The sequence below is a fragment of the Alligator mississippiensis genome, chromosome 1, assembly GCF_030867095.1.
Source record: "Alligator mississippiensis isolate rAllMis1 chromosome 1, rAllMis1, whole genome shotgun sequence".
Lineage (NCBI taxonomy): Eukaryota > Metazoa > Chordata > Crocodylia > Alligatoridae > Alligator > Alligator mississippiensis.
Genome location: NC_081824.1, coordinates 248,085,721 through 248,109,920, shown reverse-complemented (window position 1 = coordinate 248,109,920; position 24,200 = coordinate 248,085,721). Strand labels below are relative to the sequence as shown.

Genomic DNA, 24,200 nt, shown 5'->3' with positions numbered 1-24,200 from the left:
AGAAAATAAATACAGCTAGCTTTTCAGTAACTAACCTAATAAACTCAATCAGCACTGCATTTAACTTCCATTACTGATTAAGCATCCTCTCTAGCATGCACAGTTTGGACAAGGATCTGCCATGGACCATTCCCTCCCTCTTGTCAGCCCTCCTGTCCCACCTAGTTATACCCACCTATTGCATTGCCCTGGGACTCCAATACATCTCCTGAGGAATGCTGGGATGAACGCCTGGGAAGCAACTCTCCCATAGTCCGGTGTAAAGTCCGTCGTCGTCGTCTGATGGCAATAAGTTTGCCGGGATCTTCCAGAGATTGATTTATTGCATACTCCTCCATTAGCAGATCTGATTCTACAGTTTAAAACAAATAAAAGGTTAGTTTTTTTCCCCCTTCGCTTCTTAAAATTGAAACACTCACATTATCTGCTTGAGATGGAGGATACAACAGACGATGAGGCATGATGGTGTTATTTTCTGGAAATACATGTAAATTTACATGGAAGTGCATGTAATTTTACATAAGATCGCTTAAGCTTCTACATGATCACAGGTTGGGGGTGGGGGGGATGAGATACACATTTCTCCACCAAGGCAAACATGCTAAGGAGTACCAAGTATGACCATCTCCTCTCATAACCACAGTACCAATTAAATTCTTTGATTTAAAATTCAATACCCAGTTAATGGATTTTTCTGTTCTGCACACCTTCCTAGGTCTATATCCCCATAACACAACACTATTGCTCAGAATGTTTTTCTGGGAGCCCTTGCAATCCAATTTGATTACACCCCCCCAAGTCAGGAGAAAAACCTCTTACTTGTAGGAGGCACAAAATCCTGTACTCACACCCTCTTAGAAGAAAATGTACAGTTACATGACTGATTCACAAAGAGGATAACTACTATCACCCTTTCTTACCAAAAAAAGACAAACCCTCACCAAGTTGTTTGAAATTCTCCTGTATCCCTCCCCAAGTGTTCTTCTCAATTACAGACTTGATGAGGCCCCATGGCTGTTTCTTGTATTTCACATCTGCAGATACCCTGCAATACAACAAAACAATGGTAAAGCAACCTGAAATGCATCACTTATAAAAACACCAGTAGCAAGGGTTCTGTCGCTTACCAGGAACACACTTTTAGCCTGTATCCACAATCTAAAACAACAATGAGTATAAGGAGCCAAGGTGCTGCCATCCACACCACTCACACTGGAATGTTAGGAAAGAAGCATGGTTCCAGAAAAGCCATGAATGGGAATTCTGGTCCCTGTACCATTTTTCATGGGAAATTGCCTCATTTTGAATTTAATTTTCATTTCTGCTTCAAAGTGAAAGCAAAGAATTTTCATATTTTCTGCAAAACTTTTGAAGCTTTTCTTAATGTACAATCAATTATAAAACAAGTCAAAATTCTGTTCTGAATAGGTCATAACAGAGTGTTTCAACCTCACCAAAGCATATCCTTTTATTGATAACATTCCCAGTTTTGGCATGAAAAGCATCCATTTGACAAAAAAAAAAAAAAAAGCATTTTCTAATGTAAAAACAAATCTTTCTACTACCTCGACAAATAATCCTGCATTATGACACCTGCTATCTGTCTGTCACATACACCCTGCCCAAGTTGCTTTCAAACCAAATACCCCTCTCCCTTTAAGAGGTCATGATCAAAACATCCTCCTTCTGGGTCAGTCAATGCCGTTTCTCGACTCAGCAAGCTTACTCAAAGCATTCTATTTCCCAAGCCTTCACCCTTTAAGACCTGCTAGGGCCATGGATCACAGACTGAAATCCAACCAAGCTTTCCTGCAGAGCAGTGTTCAGATTAACTGATACTAGACTTAATCTTATAGAATCTAGCTCAACTCTGAGAAGTGAATAAAGATGGCATCTCCGAGCTTCGTGTTCATTTCAATATTTTTTCATACCACATGTGCGCGCACACACACACACTTTTCTCCAAAAAAGGCAGAGACCTCCCAGACTACAAAATCAGCCTAGAATTGGTGTCATACAAGCTCATTTCTCTCTTGGGCACCATCTTCAGGAATACATTCCACTTCTAGTTCCATCTATGAAACTTCACCAGCAACAGCCATGATACAAACATTCTGCAGACTGATTTCTATGCAACCCTCTGCTTCTGAGCACCTGCACAGGTCTGACTGAACCCTGGTGAACAGTTTATTTAAAATGTTCAAGGAGGATTAAAACCCAGGCTCATCCTTATAGCTAGGTTGGACCTGCAAGGACACAGGAGGGCAAAGCTTGTGTTTGTTACTAAAATAACCAGATCTAAATTTGCAGATGATACCAAGCTGGGGAAAGTAGTAGATAAGCTGGAGGGTAGAGCTAGGATTCAGAGATACCTAGACAAACTGGAGGATTGAACCAGAAGAAATCTCATGAGGTTCAATAAGAACAAGTCCTGCACTTGGATGGAACAAATCCCATGCATTGATACAGGCTGGGGACCAAATGGCTAAGCAGCAGCTCTGCAGAAAAGGACCTGGGGGTTACAGTGGACAATGAGCTGAATATGAGCCAGCAGTGTGCCCTTGTTGCCAAGAAGGCTAATGGCATCTTGGGTTGCATTAGTAGAAGCACTGCCAGCAGATTGAGGGAATGGATTATTCCTTTCTATTCTGCACTGATGAGGCCACATCTGAAGTACTGAGGCCAGTTTTAGGCTCCCCACTACAGAAAGGACATGGACACATTGGAGAGTCCAGCAGAGGGCAACAAAAATGGTAAGGGGGCTGGGGCACGTGACTGATGAGGAGAAGCTGAGGGAACTGGGCTGATTTAATCTAGAAAAGAGAAGACAACTGAGGGGGAATTTAATAGCAGTTTTCAATTACCTGAAGGGGGGTTACAAAGAAGATGGAGCTAAACAATTCTCATTGGTGGCAGATGACAGAACAAGGAGCAATGGTCGCAAGTTGCAGCAAGGGAGGTTTAGGTTAGATATTAGGAAAAGCTCTTTCACCAGGAGGGTAGTAAAGCACTGAAACAGAGGTGGTGGACCTTGGAGGTTTTTGAGACCTGGCTAGACAAAGCCTTGGCGGGGATGATCTAGTTGGGGACGATCCTGCTTTGTGCAGGGGGTTGGACTAGATGACCTCCTGAGGTCCCTTTCGACCCTCATTTTCTATGATTCTCCTAGTCACAGTAAGCAAATATGGTAAAAAAGAACCATTACTGTACACAAACTTTTCACCCAAGTGGAGTCACAGTTCAAAAGAAGACATTTGTGCAAAGGAATTAAATTTTGCCATGCTGCATGGCAAGTCTTTCAGTAAAGATTTTAGTTCCTACAGTATAGTCTTTCCTTTCATATATTCATTGCTCTGGCTCACCGTAATCTGCATTTCTGATTGGCCATGCAGGTGATGCAGTATCTTTTCACAGTGTAGAAGTAATCATGATAAGGAACATCGTGCGTCAACACCTCAGCATCTACCAGGTAAGACTGTCCTTTATGGCTCTGTTTATGCAGGATCTACCCATCAAACAAGAAAAAAACATTTTAAATACACATGCTTATTTCTTCCTCCTGTGGGCTTTGGATTCTTCATTCCACTAGAACAGCCAGTCTAAAAATTCCTGGAAGTGGGGAGAAACTCTGGACAAGTTGGAGAAAACAAAACAAGTCAGTGTTGGAGTCTGAAGAACCCAAAGTGTTTGCAAAAACTGACCATCACCCTCTACCATACCAAACATCCATTTTTTCCACATTGCTAGATGGAAGAAGGATGAGCACCACTTATTTGGATCCCTCAACACAGGGTTGGGTGCCACTCTTTCCTAAATTCTAACCCTGACTGCCTCTAACTCACTGTTAAAGCAATTCATGAAGTCACTTCCCTGTAGCCATAGCTTCTTCACCCATAAATAATATCACTGCCTATTCATAGATTCATAGATGTTAGGGTTGGAAGGGACCTCAATAGATCGAGTCCGACCCCCTGCATAAGCAGGAAAGAGTGCTGGGTCTAGATGACCCCAGCTAGATACTCATCTAACCTCCTCTTGAAGACCCCCAGGGTAGGGGAGAGCACCACCTCCCTTGGGAGCCCGTTCCAGACCTTGGCCACTCGAACTGTGAAGAAGTTCTTCCTAATGTCCAATTTAAATCTGCTCTCTGCTAGCTTGTGGCCATTGTTTCTTGTAACCCCCGGGGGCGCCTTGGTGAATAAAACCTCACCAATTCCCTTCTGTGCCCCCGTGATGAACTTATAGGCAGCCGCAAGGTCGCCTCTCAACCTTCTCTTGCGGAGGCTGAAAAGGTCCAGTTTCTCTAGTCTCTCCTCGTAGGGCTTGGTCTGCAGGCCCTTAACCATACGAGCTGCCCTTCTCTGGACCCTCTCCAGGTTATCCGCATCCTTCTTGAAGTGTGGCGCCCAGAATTGCACGCAGTACTCCAACTGCGGTCTGTCCAGCGCCCTATAGAGGGGAAGTATCACCTCCTTGGACCTATTCGTCATGCATCTGCTGATGCACGATAAAGTGCCATTGGCTTTTTTGATGGCTTCGTCACACTGCCGACTCATGTTCATCTTGGAGTCCACTAGGACTCCAAGATCCCTTTCCACCTCTGTGCCACCCAGCAGGTCATTCCCTAGGCTGTAGGTGTGCTGGACATTTTTCCTCCCTAGGTGCAGCACTTTGCATTTCTCCTTGTTGAACTGCATTCTGTTGTTTTCTGCCCACTTGGCAGACCTGGACAGGTTGGACTGCAGCTGTTCCCTGCCCTCCGGCGTGTCCACTTCTCCCCAAAGCTTTGTGTCATCTGCAAACTTGGACAGAGTACATTTCACTCCCTCGTCCAAGTCACTGATGAAGACATTAAAGAGTATCGGTCCAAGGACCGAGCCTTGCGGGACCCCACTGCCCACACCCTTCCAGGTCGAAACTGACCCATCCACCACGACTCTCTGGGTGCGACCCTCTAGCCAATTCGCCACCCACCGGACTGTGTAGTCATCCAAGTCACAGCCTCTTAACTTGTTCACCAGTATGGGGTGGGATACCGTATCGAAGGCCTTCCTGAAGTCTAAGTATACGACATCCACCCCTCCTCCTGTGTCCAGGCGTTTCGTAACCTGGTCATAAAAAGAGACTAGATTGGTCAGGACTAGATCCTACAGGATGGAGGTAGAATGAAGGGGGCATAACCTTCTGTGAAGATGGAAGGCATTACTAAGGTGCTGATTATTTAAGATAAGAAAGGATGACATTTCTGCGTCATAAATACCAAATGTAACTCATGAACAACATTCAAACTCTTAAATTCTGCAGTACAGTTAGCAGATTCTGAGGTGAAGCTTCCCCTTAGTTTGTGAAGACAATAGTGTCATAGAGACATACTCTCACACACACTACCTGCTTTTCTGTTGCTGTTGTGAACTTGCCACAGAGTGGATTATTAATCGTAACAGTGTAGGTCATAGTCCTCAATTGATTTCCACTGCCATCTCTGTTCCAAGGAGTAGATACTGCATCTAAGTCACAAAATGCACAATAACTAGTGTGCTTGCTGAGAGCTGTTTCAGGCCTCAAACTGGGGAACATCAATTTTAACATGAAGAACACTGTACAGGTTCACCCACCGTCAAGTTTCCATCTTTACTAGTTGCCACGTAGGAATGAAGAATCAGATATTACTCAATGAGGGATCCATGAGGAAACCCAACTCTCTCTCATATTGCACCTTGTGTCATTGTTTCAGTGACTGCAGAGTGCTGTCATTCTAATCACAGAGAGGTGAACTAGGGCATGAGGGCAAGGGAGCAGAGGCTTTCAAGGGTTAGAGTTCAGAAGCATGTCTGCGAGACCATGGAGGGGGCAGGAAGGAATACCTTTACAAAGAAGCAAGATATAAGACTATCCCCAATACTGCCTTGAGATGTGCTACAGGTGTTTTCCCATAGAAAGACCTGCATGAAACCATTTCAGATATCTCAGGCAGTTTATAAAAAGAAAAGGGAAACTGTAGTCTACTGAACCTAGGAGCAAAGGGATCATAGCCAGTGCTTCCATGTCTGCTGGAAAAGCAGAGTAGAGCAGACCAGTGGAAAATAGCAGTAAATAAACCAAAACACTGTCCCCATCTGCCTAGAATGACTACAAAGTTAATTTAGCATTACTGGAAGTTCTTGCTGCTTTGATTAAGTTTGTCCTTGAACAAGTATTACTTTCTCTTGGATTTTATTTTCTGTTCCTTTGATATCAGGGTGCATCTACATGAGATGCTTAATGCGCAGTACCTGGTAACACTGTGCAGTAGCGCATTACAACATAAACTGTGCTAATATGCTACTGCACATTTGAGTACTTGATTATACAAGTACTCAATTAAATGTGCAGTAACTAACGCGCATGAATGAATGTGTAAACGTGCCTTCAGTGACTAAAACATACCTCGCCCGGAAAATAAGAACCCAGTAAGCGTCATCTAGGATAATGCAACTGTTTATTCTATGCATAAATTGCATATTTTGATAATACTCAAATACCAGGCTGATTTTCCTAAGCTATTGAACCAATTCTCTAACCAGTAAAACAAAGCATTTAAATAATTTAGTGTGACGGACTTCACTGTTGTAACATTATAGTACACCATGAAGTGAGGTTCTGTTCTGAAAAGTGACTGGTTTCTTAAGAAAGATAAGACTAGTTTCTCTTTCAAAGCAGAGTTAGCTCTTTACAAGTCCTTTTGGGACAGTTTGTTGATCTTGGGTTCTTCATTTTTTTTAGCATATTGATCCTTATTTTCTTTCAAAAAGATTGAGAATGTTGACCTGAACTGAAACGAGGAAGAAAAAAAAAAAAATACATTACCTACTATGTTCCTGGAACTGAAAAATCTCTGCATGAAGTGGGAATTGGTGAAAAGGATTTCAAACATCTTGTCTGCACTGATATGGAAAACTCTGTTTATAACAAGTCTACCTTGGAGGTCATTCTCAGGAGTGTCCTTGGCTGTTAAGGTAATGCAGAAAGAACATGTTAAGGAAATGGGGTCCCCTAGGCTGCACCCTGTAAAGAGACATTTTAATGCTGGAACCTTTAAGATTCAACCAGTAACCAAAAAAACCCCCAAACAAACAAGAGACAGGTTTTCCATATATCCAACAGTAGATAATGTACAATATTTGATAAGTATGCCCTTAAAACAATAGTCCAGAACTTATTAAATATCACTATCCACATATCCAACCTTATCTAGAAAGGCCGAGGGCAACTTACAATAGACAATAAAACCCACCAGGTAAGAAAACAACAACAATATAGACTCCCTAAACACCCCAAAACTTGAGAATGTTCCCCCTCCCTCCACAACTCCTGTTTCTCTGTGCATCATCCCCAAGAGTAAACTCCCTGGCTAAACCTCAACCATGCTTTCCCAAACTTCCCAGCCAATCTAACCTGTTTCTCATTTTACCATTATTTTCACCTGGTGTCCACTGTCAACTAAGAACAATTGGTCCTTTCAAATAGCCCACCTGCCCTTCAACTGCAGTTCCTGTTATGTTAAAATATCTAGCATACCTTCTTCACCAGCCCTATAAAGAAACATCCAGATTTTTTTAAAATTCCTAATAAAAACAGCAATTGAATAATGTTGCTCAAAGAGTGGGCATACATGTGCACAGCAGTTCAGATAAAATCAGACTCACTTGCACTTGTTTATAAAGTGAAGCTTTCTAGCAACCTTTTTAGCTTGCAATGCTAAAACAGGATGCTGCAGTGCTTGCAGTATGCAACTTTGCAGGAAATTAAGATATTCCTATTGGATTTTTTCAATATGTAGTTTTGTTTCCTATTCTTAGATCCAATTCTCTCTTTGCCAGTAAGACAACTCCTCACCTCCCAGATCTGTGCTTTTGGGAAGGACAATGGTACCTGCCCCTATTCACTTCTCCCCATTAAAGCAAAACCTTCCAGGTACCACCTTCACAGGTCCCAGTTCTGCTTCCCAGCTACTGTACAGCTTCACTCTATTATGAAACTGCCTTTTTCTGCCTCTCCGATTACAATTATGGGGGAGTTTTGGGGGTTCGGTCTCTTGGTGCAAGGGGAAGAGTGGCTTCAACTGGACATTCAAAAGTCCACAGATAATACAATTTGTCATACGAATCTAATTCTGCAAAGTTGTTTGCAGAAACCCACCAGTAACTGCCACAAAAAAAAAAAAAAAAAGTATCCCTGATGCCAAGATATGTTTCACAGCCTGCCTGCATACACATATTGCAATATCTGAAGGACTGCTGCATGGTAATGTTAGTCAGCACCTGTCCATTGTACTTTGGTGCAAACTGATACTGTGTAAGCTCTCTAGTTCTGGCTTTCAGCAAACCACCAGTCCAGTCCTGACCCTACTCCATTCAAAAAACACCAAACAAACAACACACACACACACACACACACACACACACACACACAACAACTCTGTGACATGCAAACAAACCACCCCAAAGCAAAGCAAAAATCAACAAAAGTCAAACATAACTGCCCTATTTATAACCTGGATGAAAACAAAAGGTTTACATAACACCAGGACTCCTTTTACCATGTTATGTTCTGATTAGGAGAGATGCTTTCCCGTTCATGATTACAGGGTGAACCAGAAAGTGCAGGCTGTATTTAACAAGATGTCTATGTAACTAACCAATTTGCTAAGATGTTTGTTTTTTCTGTGACAGAGTTGCTGTGGTGAAACACACAGCGGGAAACTAGGAATTCTGGGTGTATTTTTAGCCTGTGCAACAATATTCAGTGTATGTTTCAGGTGCAGCATTCAACCTAAGTTTCACGAAGGCTAAGACTCTAGTAGAGTCAAGTACATGACGCGAGACCAAACATCTGCTAGCTGGGGTCATCTAAACCCAGCATTCTTTCCTGCCTATGCAGAGGGTCGGACTCGATGATCTATTGAGGTCCCTTCCAACCCTAACATCTATGAATCTTTAACATCTAAGCCTATCCCATGTCTGAATATTCTACTCTGTATTTGCCACCCTTGTGCAACAACTCGTTTTAATCGCAGGGTGCCAGTGCCATCTACATGGAGTCAGCTTTTTCAGTGGAGACATTAACAACAGTATGGCAGATAAGACTTGTAATCTTTAGGTATAGACTAGGGCTGTACAAAATTTCACCAGCTGTTTCATTTCGACACTGTTTCAACTAATTTCAAGCTTGAAACAGTGAAATCTAAATGAAATGAAGGGCTTTGAAACAGCCTCGAAACAAAACCAGGGTAGGCAAAACGTTTCGAGTTTCAAAGCAGCCAGCCGCTAGGGCAGCCAGCCAGAACCAGGGCTGCGCTCCCAGTGGCTCCAAGCTCAGCCAGGCAGGAAGCCTAGCCCTGACTCTGGCTTCCCCTGTGGGAGGTGGAGAATCACAGCGCAAGGGAAGGGAAATGAGCCCTGGCTCAGTTCCCCTCCCCAGTGCTGCAAATCCGGCTGGAGAAGGGAACTGAGCTGGATCGCTCAGTTTTGTTCCCCAGACTATTGCACTGGGGAAATGGACTCAGCCCAGCTGAGCTGAGTTCCAACCTCAGCTGGTGATCGTTGTGCTGGGGAGGGGAACTGAGCAAAATCCGGCTCAGTTCCCTTCCCCAGTCCCAGGAGGCAGCACCGGTTTCCCTCCCTCATCTGTCACGCAGATCGGGGGCCCTCAGCCCCAGGAGGACTGGCACAGCCCTGGCAGCCCTCCTAGGGTTGGGCCCCAATCTGCCTGCCAGATAAGAAAGGCTGTTTTGAGCATCCCAATTATAGCCAATGGGTGAAATGTCAAAACAGTCTCAGTTTCAACCAAGCGAAATCGAACAGCTGTTTCGACTCAAAATGAAATTCGAAACAAAATGCTCTTCTGTCCAAACCTCAAAACTCGAGCTGAAACGGAACAGTGCCATTTCACACAGCCCTAGTATAAACTCTGGTTAACTGAGATAAGAATTCCTGATACTCAAGTGGCCTGGAACATCCTTGAGTAATCACCTCCAAATATTTCAAGGGAAACTCTCTCTTGAAAAATCTATTTTACTAAATTAAATCAAATAGTGGTTTCAGGTCCTGCCCCTGCCTCAAAACCTTAGCCATATGTGGTTTTTGCAGCGGGATGTAACAATAGCCCTCTCCCTCCACTGCTGAGAAAAAATCCACACATAACAATGTGGGGCTTCAGTTACAGCAAATGAAAAACATTTTACTCCTGAATGTGAGCACATGCTTGATAAGGGCTTGATGCATGTTAAAAGGTGTGAAGACCAAGCATGTACATTAAAAGTTTGCTTCAACCTTCCTGTGCATTCCCATATAGACATGACACAAAAAGTTAATCAACTACACAAAAGGAAACAACTCAAAAGAAAAAGAGTAGGAGTAAAAATGTTTTTAAACACACATCTCAGCTCTCTGTACTTTTGGTGTTATTGTAACACCAATTAATTAAAAACGTTTTCAGAAAGTGCAATTTTTAATTTGATGCAATATGAAGCATCAGCCACTGTCTGCATTAGGATTCAAGCAACTTTTCTTCTTGGGGAGGTCAGAGGCCTTTTTTCTTTGCCATGGCATGTGTTGGGGTGAAAGGGTTGTCAGGGGGAGGGGAAAAGGGATTCTGCAAATTTGATGCCCATGGGGCACTCTTAGAACTGGTGTGGGGTAGTCAGAATGCTGGGTAGCCTTCGTCCATTCAGGTCTGCTTACATTCCTCAATACTCGTTTGTAGAAATCCTTGCTCTTCTACTCCCTGGTTTCTTCTGTGCAGATCCATGTGGTGATTGTGGCATAGACATGTCTGCTAGGACAGCGCTGGCAAGCCACCGTACTCACAGCCCAAACTGAGCTTTTAAAAAAAAAAAAAAAAAAATATATATATATATATATATATATATATATATATATATATATATATATTCTAGAAGCAAAAGGTGAATTTACAATTTCAGCTATCACTCTAGTCCCAAGGTGTAGCTTAAAAAGTGAGAATAGGGAGACGTGAAGAATGGTACCGTCATATTCAAAAGCTTGTCTAACTTGACCAACTGCATAGTTGGGATTCAATAAAAAGAAATCGTCCACAAAATGTTTTGCCTCATTTCCGGGACCATCATGGCTACATCACAACTTCAGCACTACTGAACAACTGAACATGGTCATTCTTTTGACCCAGACAGATTTACATGGAAGAGTTACTTTATGATAGTGCACCTGTCTAGAGGCAAATCTAGGGAGGTGGCATGACCACACATCCCTTCCTGATCACTTGGCAGGAGCAGCAGCAGCCGCCAAGAACTTGAAGTCCCCAAAGAAAATAAGAACTTGCCCCCTTCCCTCCCCCCTCCATGCTCAGAGGCATGTTCCCTTCCCTCTCAATGTCCACTCTCCAACCTGCTATTGTGTCCTCACTGTCCCAAGGGTGAGGGGAGCTCCTGTCCCACTCCAGCTGGGCTGCCCAGGGGTTGGGCTCAGCCCACACCACCAGTAGCTGTGGACAAGCAGGTTCCCCCCTCCCAAACTGGTCGCACCCCCCTGGGTGTTTCCTACCAGACTGGAAGCAGGCACAGGGAGGGGAAACCAGACCTCCTATTGCCACAGCTGCCGTCCCAGGCTGAGCCCAGCACCACATGCACTCAGGATGCTGGGGACACCATGGCAGTGGCAAATGGGAGAGAAGGATGGGGATGCGTCTCTGAGCAAGGGGGAGGGGAGTGGGGGGGAGAATTTTTACCTACTTTGGGGCCTTCAAGAAATCTCAAACTGCTACTTCCCACAGTATGGTCTGCCTACCAGTGTTGGGGGAGAGGGGCAAGGAAGAGACTGGAAAGGGGCAGCAACCCCTGCAGCTTTGATCGCTGCTCCTGCACCTCCCTTATAAAAATCCAACAGCAGCACTAGCATGCAGGCCACACTACTCTTCCAAAGACAACTTCTAAACCAGAAGCTGCACATTGTGTCTGCTTAGCTCTGCAGAAAGGCTAGCTATTCCTGTCACTACACATGTGAAGGCACCACTGCCATGCAGAATACACTTACCATGCAGACATAACAGAAGAGACCCTCACTATTTTGGGGCTTTAGATCCCAGATTCCTGTGACAAAAGCCTGAAGCAACCCATCACCACCAACATCCTGGTGCAGTCAACCACTAATGACCCAACTTTTCAATTGCCTTACACCTTATGGAGGCATTTACAAAGTCACCACCTACACTAACATGAAGGGAAACATATGGTGCTAGGCAATAGAGACTCAGAACCATTCTGCTGTTATTCCCTCTTGTTCAAAAGATTTGCTGCACGAAGACAAACAGAAGAGAGAAGAGGGGAGGAGAAAACCCATGTAAAAGCTAGACATTTGAGAACCAACTCAGGCAGTGAAAAAAACAATCCAATTGTTCTCTGTCAAACCAAGTCTCAACTCAAATCCCATTAACTACTAAAAGCTACCCAAGAGACCCAATGCAAACCACCCAAACGAGCTTCAAAAGAAGCTGAAGTAAGAAAAATAGGGTATATCAAATCAACTGAATAAGAAATTGATTTTCATTTGGCTGGAAAAATATATCAGCTGCACTCTATACACAGAGTGACCCTGACAACCAGAAATGGCTAAGGAAAAGATGCGGAACAGATTTTCACCCTAATGGAGCAGTAGTATCACCCATGCTATATACACTGAACAGAGAACCTGACAACCAGATACAACTTGGATTCTGTCATGGAAACAAATGGAAACTACTTCATAGACAGGAACACTCAAGCATTCTGTCATATAAATAGATACTCCAAGCAAACCACAGACTCAGGTCACATCAGCAGCATTAATTGTTGTTAAGGTGGGCACTCATTTCTAAGTCCCTGTACTTTGACCATGTGAATTAGCCCACAGAGGAAATTTTTCTATACTTAAACATGTATTAAAAGCCCTTGGGGCTATTTTTGAGTGAATATTCTGTACAAAATAAGCACTATTGGAAAAGCTAGGGGTTATGCTAGTCACCAGCAATTTTAGATATGAATATTAAAATCAAACTATACTACATGCATCACAATTTTTAAGCAAAAAATTCAGTTATCCCCATGTTGTATGAAGCTATTAACAAAAAAAAGAGACAGAGACAGAGATGAGTATTTTCTGTGTGCTATTGATCTTCAGGTTTTAAAAAAGCAGCTCATCACAGGATCCACCTCCAAGGAGGAATACTCTGCTCTGGTCCGGACCTGCAGGGAATGAACCAGGGAAGCCAAGGCTGTGACGGAACTCCAGCTAGCTACAAATATCAAGGACAATAAAAAGTCCTTTTTTAGATATGTGGGGAGCCGGAAGAAAAGCAAGGGAACATTGGACCCCTGCTAAACCAGATGGGACAACTGACAACCGATGCCTAGGAAAAGGCCAACTTGCTAAATGGGTACTTTGCGTTGATTTTTCACCAGTCCCAAGGGATGCCCCTGCCTATTACGGGACGGAAAGGCCCAGGTGAGGGAGATTCTTTACCCTCCATCAATGCTGACCTTGTGAAGGAACACCTTGAGAGGCTGGATACCTTCAAGTCAGCCGGCCCTGACAGCTTACACCCCAGAGTACTCAGGAGCTGGCAAGCATCATAATTCAGCTCCTGGCACAGATCTTCGAGAACTCCTGGTGCTCTGGTGAAGTGCCCAAAGACTGGAAGAAGGTCGATGTGGTGCCTATCTTCAAGAAAGGGAGGAAAATGGATTTGGCAAACTACAGGCCCATCCGCCTGACCTCTACCCCGGGAAAGGTCTTAGAAAAAAGATTATCAAAAGAGACCATTCTTAACAGACTGGCCAATGGCAACATCCTAAGGGATAGCCAGCATGGGTTTGCTGCAGATAGGTCTTCCTTGACCAATCTTATTTCCTTTTACGATCAGGTGACCTATCACCTGGACAAGGGAGAGGAGATCAATATCATACATCTTGACTTTAAAAAAGCCTTCTATCTGGTATCCCATGATCACTTCTTAGCAAAACTGGCCAACTGAAGCCTTGGGTCCACCACAATCCGCTGGCTGGGGAATTGACTCTGTGGTAGGACTCAGAGGGTGGTGGTTGACAGAAGTCAATTGTTGTGGTGCCCTGTGACCAGTGGGGTCCCCCAAGGCTCTGTCCTTGGACCTATATTATTTAACATCTTCATTAATGATGTGGACATTGGAGTCACAAGCAGACTGGCCAAGTTTGCTGATGACACCAAACTCTGGGGTAAAGCATCCACACCCAAGGACAGGTGGGCGATCCAGGCTGACCTTGACAGGCTCAGCAAAAGGGCGGATGAGAACCTGATGGTGTTTAACACTGAAAAATGCAAGGTTCTCCACCTTGGGAGGAAAAACCCGCAGCATGCTAATAGGTTTGGCAGTGCTACGCTGGCTAGTGCTACGAACGAAAGAGACTTGGGGGTCATGACTGACCACAAGATGAACATGAGCCATCAATGTGATGCTGCAGCTAGTGAAGTGAGCAAAATGCTGGCTTGCATCCATAGATGCTTCTTAAGCAAATCCCAGGATGTCATTCTCCTGTTGTACTCAGCCTTGGTTAGGCCGTAGCTGGAGTACTGCATCCAGTTTTGGGCTCCACAATTCAAAAAGGATGTGGAGAAGCTTGAGAGAGTCCAGAGAAGAGCCACATGCATGATCAGAGGTCAGGAAAACAGACCTTATGAAGAGAGGCTGAGAGCCATGGGACTCTTCAGCCTGGAAAAGCACAGGCTCAGGGTGATCTGATGCCTGCCTGTTAGTTTATAGAGGGTGCTCACCAGGATCTGGGGGAACTTTTGTTCACCAGAGCACCTCAAGGGATGACAAGGTCAAATGGTCACAAACTCCTCCATGACCGTTTCAGGCTGGACATAAGGAAGAACTTCTTTACTGTCCAAGCCCCCAAGGTCTGGAATAGCCTGCCACCGGAGGTGGTTCAAGCACCTACTTTGAATGCCTTCAAGAGAAATTTGAATGTTTATCTTGCTGGGATCCTAGGACCCCTACTGACTTCCCACCTTTGGGCAGGGGGCTGGACTTGATCTTCTGAGGTCCCTTCCAACCCTAATGTCTATGAAATCATGGTACATGCATGCCTTCTATGTAAAATCAACAGTAAAAAGTAATGGCCCTATTGAAATTCATGGAGTCTATGGCACATCTCTCCCTTGGTGAGGAGGTAAAAAAAAAAAAAACAAACCAAAAAAACCCCAAAAAACTGTGCTTGAGGTTGGAATCTTTGAAAACTATACAGCTGTGGGCAATATGTTGGGCTCTCTCAGGATTTGGGCTCAGGGCTTCTGACACTAAGTAAAAGCACACACTGTAAAGTTACCAAACATGCACTAGGCAATCTTTAAAAAAAGTTCCATTGCTAATACTACCAATAAGAGCAAGCAAGTTATAGCAACAAAGGGGAGTCCTAGTGTAGGCAAGGCTCTGGAACCGTCAGGTTTCATTGATACAGCTTTAAAGAAAAAAAACCAAAAAAAACCCCAGAAGCTGGTGGAAACATAGCCATGGGCCCACTTCTCACTTCACCTGCTACAACAGCATGAAGCAGGCCTCCCTCCCACAGCGCAGATGAGTCAACAAGATTAGCCAAAAGACACAAAAGATGTCTTAAGCAAGACAGGTAAGGCTTGTACTGTCATGTGGAAGGGTTGAAGGGTGGTGCAATCAATTGCAATTTTCCTGAAGGAGACTCAGCTTTCAAGAGCTTGTGCAACACTGCACAAGAATAGACCAGGTTGGGAAATAGAGGGGGAGGAATTCCAAGAATAACTAGTGTAATTCTTAGTTCTCTTTCCAGCCCAGGTAGTGAGGCCAAAAAGTTGTGCTCTCAAAGAAGACAGGCTACAAAAAGTAGCAAGGAAAGGAAGATTACTCATTTTAAAACAGAAGATGGTCTCAGCTCTAATTAAGTTTTCTTTTGCAAACTTTGTTTGCTTAATACTGAAAATGAAGGCCACAAATAGTCCCATGATGCCACTGCCAAAAAAGTGCCTTTTTTCTACAGAAGAAAAAAGTCTTTAACTGTCTTCTGCTCAGCTGAGTTAACAGAACAAATGGAAAAAATGATTACACTGGAAAGATCTTTGCACTGGAAAATGCCAGAGGTTCTAAAAAGCTCAGGATCTATAAGAAACTGCCAAATGACTCAAACATGTTAGAGGCTGTAACTCTTTACAACTCTAGGTGAGGGAGGCAGGTGACTTGGGGAATGCACAAAGTGTACAAGGTTAAGCATTAATGTAGCAACCTGTGCAAGTCTGTACATTCATAATACCAGCATAAATCCACTATACTGTATACACCTTTTTGGGGAGCATAAGCTGAAAACCAAGGCTAGGGAGAGATGATGTTGGTGGGCAAGAGGAAGCATTTTGATGAGTTTACAGATATGATGGAGTCAGCTCTGGTTGAAAGTACACATCCCCAAGTTGAACAGTTCAACCTATGATTCAGAAGTGCTTCTTGAATCCTTAACTGGATACTCAAGGCTGCTGCTATCTGATGTTAAATAATGCTTTATCACTATTCCTTATTGGCCAAGAGACTCCACCCCATCTCGATAAGATAGTGACCTAAGTGCACTTCTTTGACCTCATTTTCACTGATATAAAACCTTAGCAACAGACATATTAAAAAAAGCTCTACCAAAGCAAGACAAATCAACTATATGCTTCTCTTCCTGGATGAAGACTAGAGCAAACATAGAACATTGCCCAGTGCAGTACAGTGCTAGAAGGTGCTCAGATACTATGAAAATGAGCACATTACCAAAACCTGTGGAGAGCAACACTAGCTTGCTACTAGGTAATAAACTAAGTCCCAAACATTTTGTATAGTTTCTTTCCTCTGATTTCCTACTATTTTTTCCTTCTCTTTGAAGATGGGAAAGATTCAAAAGGGAAATGTGGAATAGTAGTAAAAGTACTGCACTTTTAGGATTTAGGAGATCTAGTTTCTCTGACAGTTGCAGAGTCTTGATGCTTCACAAATCAATTGCTTACCCTTTTTTGCTGTTTCTCCACCCAGTAGGACTGGGATATTTACTACCAATCAGCTGGAAAACATGTATTTTTGCATGAATATTTGAGATAAAAGTGCCTGTTCAAAATTCTCATTGGGAAATTTTAAAAAGTATGGAAAAGTGCTTTTTTTACTCTCTCTGCCCTGCAATGGGAACAGTTAAGAATACTGAATGGAGTGGGAAATGGAAGAAAAAAGACAAGTGTTCTTTGGGTAAATGGGATATCTTTTATTAAACCAACTAAATAGTTGGAAAAATCATTGGAAGCTTCTTTGCAGCTTCTTTTCCAACTATTTAGTTGGTCTAATAAAAGATATCATATTTACCCAAAGAACCTTCTGCCTATGTCCTTCGACCAACACAGCTATAACCAACACCCCCAAAGTGGAAGAAAACACATTTTACTTTTAAAACTTAAAAAGTGCCACTGTTCAGAAAGCCACTTTTGATACTGTTACTGCTTCCCAACTGAGAAAACTGGATGGGAGGGCATAATGGGGAAGAAATAGGAGGAAACTGAGCAATTTCAAAACCACATATTTTAAAATTTGTAAAAAAAGTCCTAAAAAGTAATTACCAAAATATTTTCACAGTTAAACTGAAAAATAAAATAAAAATTAGAGCGATTTACAAAGCTTTATTCTTCAATCTCCCAAGAAGTTTTCCACTCACCCTGTTTTCCTCACTGGTGGGGTGGTAAGAACAGAGAGTACTCAGAGCGAGAGTACAGTTCATATTACAAGTTCCCAGTTGGATTTATAGACTTACCTTCGTCATTGCTATCTGAAGCACTGCTCTTCTCTTGGAAGTTTTCATTCTCATTCAGATCCAGCGACTTTTCTGAGGACCGGCTTCGGATTAGATTAAGAAGTTTTCTTTCTGAAGCCAGAAAAGGGCTCCTCTTGTCTGGCTTCTCATTTTGGGATTCTTCCTATTCAGACCCCAAAGGAAACAATAATGAGCATATGGTATAACTGACCTTAATAACCTTTAAATGTATATATTTGTATATGTATATACATACAGTCACATGTCAAGCAAAGCAAACAAGCTAGCTGTTCAAATTCCGTTTGCCCTTAGCACTGGATTTCAGATCCCACTGCTTCTAGCCAGTCATTCTGATGTAAAGTTATGGAGCTCCCAGGAGATATTTTGCTGAATGGAAACTTTACCTAAAAATCAGTGCCTAATTGCTATTCTTATGAACGTAACCTTTCAATAATGAAATAATGTATCGTCATTTGATACAGCCAGAAGCCTCAAAAGATAGGTGCCTTATATATAAAAATCTGGGCCCACAAGTGCCATAACCTAGGCACACAAATCGCACATATTTCTTGATATTGTGCACACAAACCTGCCAACTCTGTGCAAGACGACCAAAATGTACAAACAGTAAGGATAATGGTGGTTCTAAAGTTCAGTCATGCTAGATAAGAACCAGATTCAACAGTTGGTCTCCATGCAAACTACACATCATCTGCAATGGGGCAACAGTGCAGGCCGGGAAGACCATTTTAAGATACTGGTAGGACTGTTTTAGGCTGGACATAAGGAAAAGCTTATTTTCTGTCCGAGTCCCCAGGGCCTGGAATAGACTCCTGCCAGAGGTGGTGCAAGCACCTACCTTAGGCATCCAAGTGCTTCTTGAAAGTGTCCATCTTGCTGGGATCATTTGACCCCAGCTGACTTCCTGCTCCTTGGGCAGGGGGCTAGACCTGATGATCTTGCAAGGCCCCTTCAAGCCCTAATGTCTATGAAATCTATGAAACAGCTGTGGATCAAGAGTCATAATGTGGCCCTAAATGCTGTAATCCTGGCTATACTTAATGAGATAGAAGATCTTCAAGGAATAAATAGCCTAGTGCTACAGGAAAGCAGGGATGATCATTTAGATTAATTCCTTCTGAATCATCTCCTAGTTTATTGTCAGGGGAGATGAGCAAAAATCTTTTAGTGGAGATATTTCTACCACAATGAAGGCCTGAGCCTTGTTTGAGATGCTTGAAATATAAAAAAGGTGGATGACTGAAGAGTCTAGGAGCTACCACTGAATTTCTGACTCTCAACAAGAAGAGGCAAGGTTTTTCTAAGGCCAAAGTAAATGGAAGACTTCTTTGGAGGAGACTATTATACTCTAGTAGTGAATCTGAGACAACCAATGAGCCCAGTGCTACACAAACACAGAAACTATGACTAGACCTCATAGCTGTCTGTGGTACACACTTACAAAGGGCAACATAGGACCCAGCACCTTTCAAATGTGATAGCTGCCAGGATCTCTTATGACTTTTGGAGGAAGGTTATAGATTTGAAGAATAGGGAGGAGCTAAAGCTAATTCATGTCTTTTCTGTGGGCTAGCTTGATAAGACTTTAGGAGGATGGAGGGAGGAGGTGGGGTGGGGAGATAATCAGGCTTCTTGCCACTTCCCCCCCCCCCCCCTTCAGTCAAGCCTGCCTGCACAGGCTCCTGCTGGGTGTCACAGCCCCTGAGCTGGACAGAGCCCCATGCTTTCTTCCATGGTGGTAGTGTCCCCCGGGACTTCCCAGGCCGGAAGCCAGTGAGCAAGTGCTGTCACTACGGAGAGAAGCCCTCCCCCCACGGGAGAGGCAGGTAAGCTCCAGCGACCTGTGCACCATCTCCTCCACTGGTGGGTTTGGGTTTTTTTAAATATAAAAAATTAAACAAACAAACAAAAAAACAAAAACAGCGTACTTTTTAAAGCACTAAACTGCTTTAAAATTTCCCGGTCTCTAGAAATTGGTGCAAAATGACCATATATCTATCTATATATCTATAGATATCTATAAGCCATTTAATACAGGATATGGAATTTATTTAATGTATATATTAAAGGAAGTGCATATATTTCATCAATCTACATATATAGATTGATGAGATATGCACTTCCTTTAAGAACAACATTATGAAAATGAATTCCTAGTTTCTCTAAGCAGCCATTGTAAAATATTACTAGGGTATACAAAAGTCCTAGAAATACTTTTGACAAAGAAATTGAAGTGGATGGTTATTCAGGAGCCTGACAAGTACCATTTGCTGTATTCTAACTTTGGCAAAAAAGAAAGATCAATTGGGTTAATCTTACAAGTTCATAGCAGTTTATATGACATTTCTTTCTGGAATCTTTTGCCAACTGCCTTAATAGAAGCAAGTTACACTTTCCCAACCATCTCTCCATCTTCACCCTCAGCAGTGCTAAGCGGCAGTATCCTGATTCTGTATGACTACTGAATGATTGATTACTGAATAAACTGTTATGATAACATACCTGAAGGATGCATTTAGGATTTTAAAAAAAGACACACACCAAATACACTTGCATCAAGCAGGAAATGCCACTTGGAATGACAGGAGCAAACATCATTCTAGTCCAGGGTATAAACTTGGTACAATAGACAGATGTCAAGGCAAAGTGGCACCTTATAGACTAACTCATTCAGAGAGGCTCGAGCTTTCATTGGCTACAAGTAGGCTGTCACCTATGAAAACTCATGCCTCTGTGAACAAGTTAGTTTATAAAAGGTGCCACCCTCCCCTGCCTTCTGCCTCACTTCAGACTAAACACAGATAACCATCTCTGTCGTGGTACAAAGATGACAGTTACATTCTTGGCAAATATGACCTACAAAAAGGAAGAGAGAGATTGGGGTGATACCCTTTGTTTTTCTTCTCTAGGAAGAATAAAGGAGGCATGAAATCTCCCTTTTCCCTTCTTCCCTCAAGTTACAAGGGTAACTGTATGAAATTCCATATCCTGTATTAAATAGAGTAAATAATTTAATGGTGTTTTCTGGCCTGAAAATAAAAATCTATTTAACCTCAGAATTATCAAACCTCTCAACTGCAAAAACAGGCAAACTTCTTGGATGACCCAAATTGTGCATTGGGAACTAAATGAAAACTGCTTCCCATCTAATTAATCAAAGTTTCACTACTTCAGTGGCAGTGATGATAAAAGCCAACCAAGTTCCCCCTTTATCCATAGGTTCTGCCAAAACGGATACAACTTGAATTTCTAGGAACTAACCCAAGCAGAATCCTCCAACGCTATTGTTTTTAAAAGAGCTTTAAACTACACTTTACATCAGCAAATGGAACAAGACCTTTCTCCTCCTTGCCCTCACCTATCTTCTGTATATCACCTTGAAATCACTCAATCAGGTTTTAGGACTTTACTCATACATCTTGTGTTAGCAATACTCTTAACACCTACTGTAATTTTTCTATTCCTTCTGTAGCCCCAGCATACAGAAGTTCTGCCATTTAGTTATTTATACATGTTACATTTATATTTCTGAATGCAGCTTTCAGAGATAAAAGAAAAAGAAGTTATACAATAATGAAGCCCCTCAGATTCACAGTCAAACATCAGAGAGCTCTGATGTTATGAAATACTTCAACAAACATGCAACTGGGGATGCAATTGGTGATGACATACAATAACTATAATGACGCTCTCAGGTAAAATTTTTAAAGGGCACTGCCATGGTCAAAGCTGTACCTTTTACCCCTCTCAGATCTTTGGAGTGTGGACCAAAAGCCTGTCCCCTGAAAGGGGGCACTCAATCAGGGTAGAATTGGATTTGTCATCAGCAAGAGACTTCCCTTTGGGAGCTGTGACCCCACAACATAGAACAGCCTCTTCTACATATTTATCCATAGTAAGACAGGAATCAGAGAAAGGGTTAAACCAACAAAGAAACCTCCACACATTCCTAAAGCTTTGATAGAGTAAACCTAGATAGCCCACAACTGTAGTTGTGGATGGGCAGATTCTCCCCTCCCTGTCATCCCACCCACTAGCGCAAAGGTTTTTAAACTCTTCCAAAATTCTTATTTATTACCCACATTTGGAATCCCTCCCTTTGCTCCCTTCCCTCCAACCATCTGGTGAGCGCACGTGCATGTAAAGTTAAAAGGAACTGACACCTACATTGTTAAGTACCAGAGATTAGCTATCTTAAGGCATTGACTTTCCATTCCTGCAAGGCCTCCTTATCCATTAGCCAACACCACAGTAAACAGAGTTACATAATAAATAGTCCTGAAGAATATTACAGATAACCCCAATATTCTTTACTGGCAACAAGAAACGAGGTGCCAAGCTTCAGTGACTTTTAGTGAGAGATGCATAACTACTATTTCAGGGATCTGTTTGTATAGCCATGTTGGTTTGAGACCAGAAGGAATACAAAACTAAAACTCTTGGTTCAAAGATGATACCTTTTATTAGACCAACTAGAAAACAGCAAAAAAATGCTATTTTCTAGTTGGTCTAATAACAGGTATCACCTCTAAATCAAAAGTTCTAGAGTTGTGTATTAACTGCTGTTTTTGCTTCGAAAATCTGCTTTCTGGCATCTGTTATATGGGACAGGCTTTCAAGCCAGGACCAATCAAAGCAATGTTTTTTTTATTTGTATTACAGTAGCACCTAAGAGTTCTGGTTCTTGTGCTAGGCATTGTACAAATACAACAAATGTTGCTACTACTCTATTTCCCTTTCCCATCAACTCATTAAATTCACTCATCCTAATGAGTAACATGAGCACTTTATTCATTTTCGCTTCTCTTGATGAACTAGAAAAGACTCCATCTTGATTACCTGCTCAGTATGCTTTCCTTGATTTGTTTCCTCTGTCTGAATTTCTAAAATGGAATATAAAAGGGTTTCCCACCCCCTCACCCTCCCGCTACAATGGCCTGGACTAACCTCATTAAATGTGAGATTCAGAACGAAGCTCCTTTTAACAACCTAGGATAACTGCAAAGGGATAGCATGAGCATAAACTATAGTTGGAAAAAAATATCATAGGAGAGCAGGTAGGAATGTAAAGTATGAAACACAGAATAAGCTTTATACTTGTAGCTCAAGATGCTTTACAAAGGTGGACAAATGCAATTATGATCATTTTAGAGATGGGGGAACTCAAGATGCAACGTGCCCAAGGTCAGGCAATGAACTAATGGAAGAACAGGCATTGATCCCCTATGGTCTATGCCAATAATAAATAAAAGGTTTTGCTGACCTGCAAGCAATTCATTTCTCATAAGCAGTAATGAACAGAAGGGCAGAGCTCCTAAAATGTTTACAGTTAAAAGCAATCCTTGAACTGTTCACTTAGCTTTCTAGACAGTTTTCCCCTCACGTCCTCTTGAGAAGCAATCCCCAGACACATACAATCCATATACACGTATTTAGTACATATAAGGAAAAACGATGTACATAATTACCCCCGGCAACACATTTCCATTTTGTGGCTCAACCTCTATTGGTTGTGTGACAGGTTCTCGAGTGGGGCCAATTGCTTTGGGTAATTTTTCATCCTTTTCCCCAGAATCATCACACACACTGGATCTGTCCAAGCCAAAAAGATAAAAGAGGAGGAATTCATTTATTTCAGTTTCTCAGCCTTACTTAGTTTAGATTTACTGAATTTAAAAAATGTATTAATCAAAACACATCATCCACAAAACACATTCCAACCATAAACTGAATTGCCATATACAAATTCAAGCTTAATCTTTCCATTCATTAGGTCAAACTACCTCCTCACTAGCCTTTCACTATTTCTAGGAAAAAAACCCCAAATAAAAAAAAGAAAAAACAAAAAACAATCAACCAATCAATCCAAGCTCTGGCAAATCAAAGAGAAAATTAAGGTGGGGGGGGGGTTTCGAGGAATGTTAGTAGTATAGGCTTATAATGGAAAGATTTAAGTTGTTTTAGAGATGAGTGTCCCATGTCAGAGTATTTTTCAGATCATATAAGGACATATAAAAGAAAGCATGATTTAAAACTGGCAGCGAATAGGATAATTTGATATATACTTCCCCCACTGCTTTGATTAAAAGTAACAGCACTAAAGTGCTAGAGCAGTAGATCTGTTCTGAGTATATGTTTATGTAAGTGCATGTGCAAAATTTTAAGCCACCTTGTTTGCAGTACAATGCAGACCATTAACAAATTAGCTCAAAGTCGTAACAAGTCAGCCAAAAAACTATCAGAATTAGCAAGGGATGTTGACAGGTCTGCTGCCTAAGCTGAATAAATTACTAGAAGACAAAGCAAGTGTTAAGAACACCTATAAAACAAAGCAGATGTTTTCATATTTGAA

At 42.2% G+C, this 24,200-nt stretch overlaps 1 protein-coding gene across 8 annotated transcripts in view; it reads right to left on the bottom strand.

The window, feature by feature from the left end:
* Positions 1–24,200, bottom strand: part of GRAMD1C (GRAM domain containing 1C) — a 110,485-nt gene that overhangs the window by 9,093 nt on the left and 77,192 nt on the right. For 6 of the 8 annotated variants that reach the window (XM_019476562.2, XM_019476560.2, XM_059720466.1 and 3 more), the window contains 7 exons: positions 23,317–23,440; positions 17,828–17,990; positions 6,847–6,987; positions 5,389–5,507; positions 3,363–3,505; positions 921–1,045; positions 176–352 (listed from right to left, as the gene is read on the bottom strand). In XM_019476562.2, the coding sequence (XP_019332107.1) occupies positions 176–352; positions 921–1,045; positions 3,363–3,505; positions 5,389–5,507; positions 6,847–6,987; positions 17,828–17,990; positions 23,317–23,440 (992 nt within the window). The remainder of the gene's footprint in view (positions 1–175; positions 353–920; positions 1,046–3,362; positions 3,506–5,388; positions 5,508–6,846; positions 6,988–17,827; positions 17,991–23,316; positions 23,441–24,200) is intronic. The other 2 variants (XM_019476558.2, XM_019476564.2) reach the window with 1 other exon arrangement.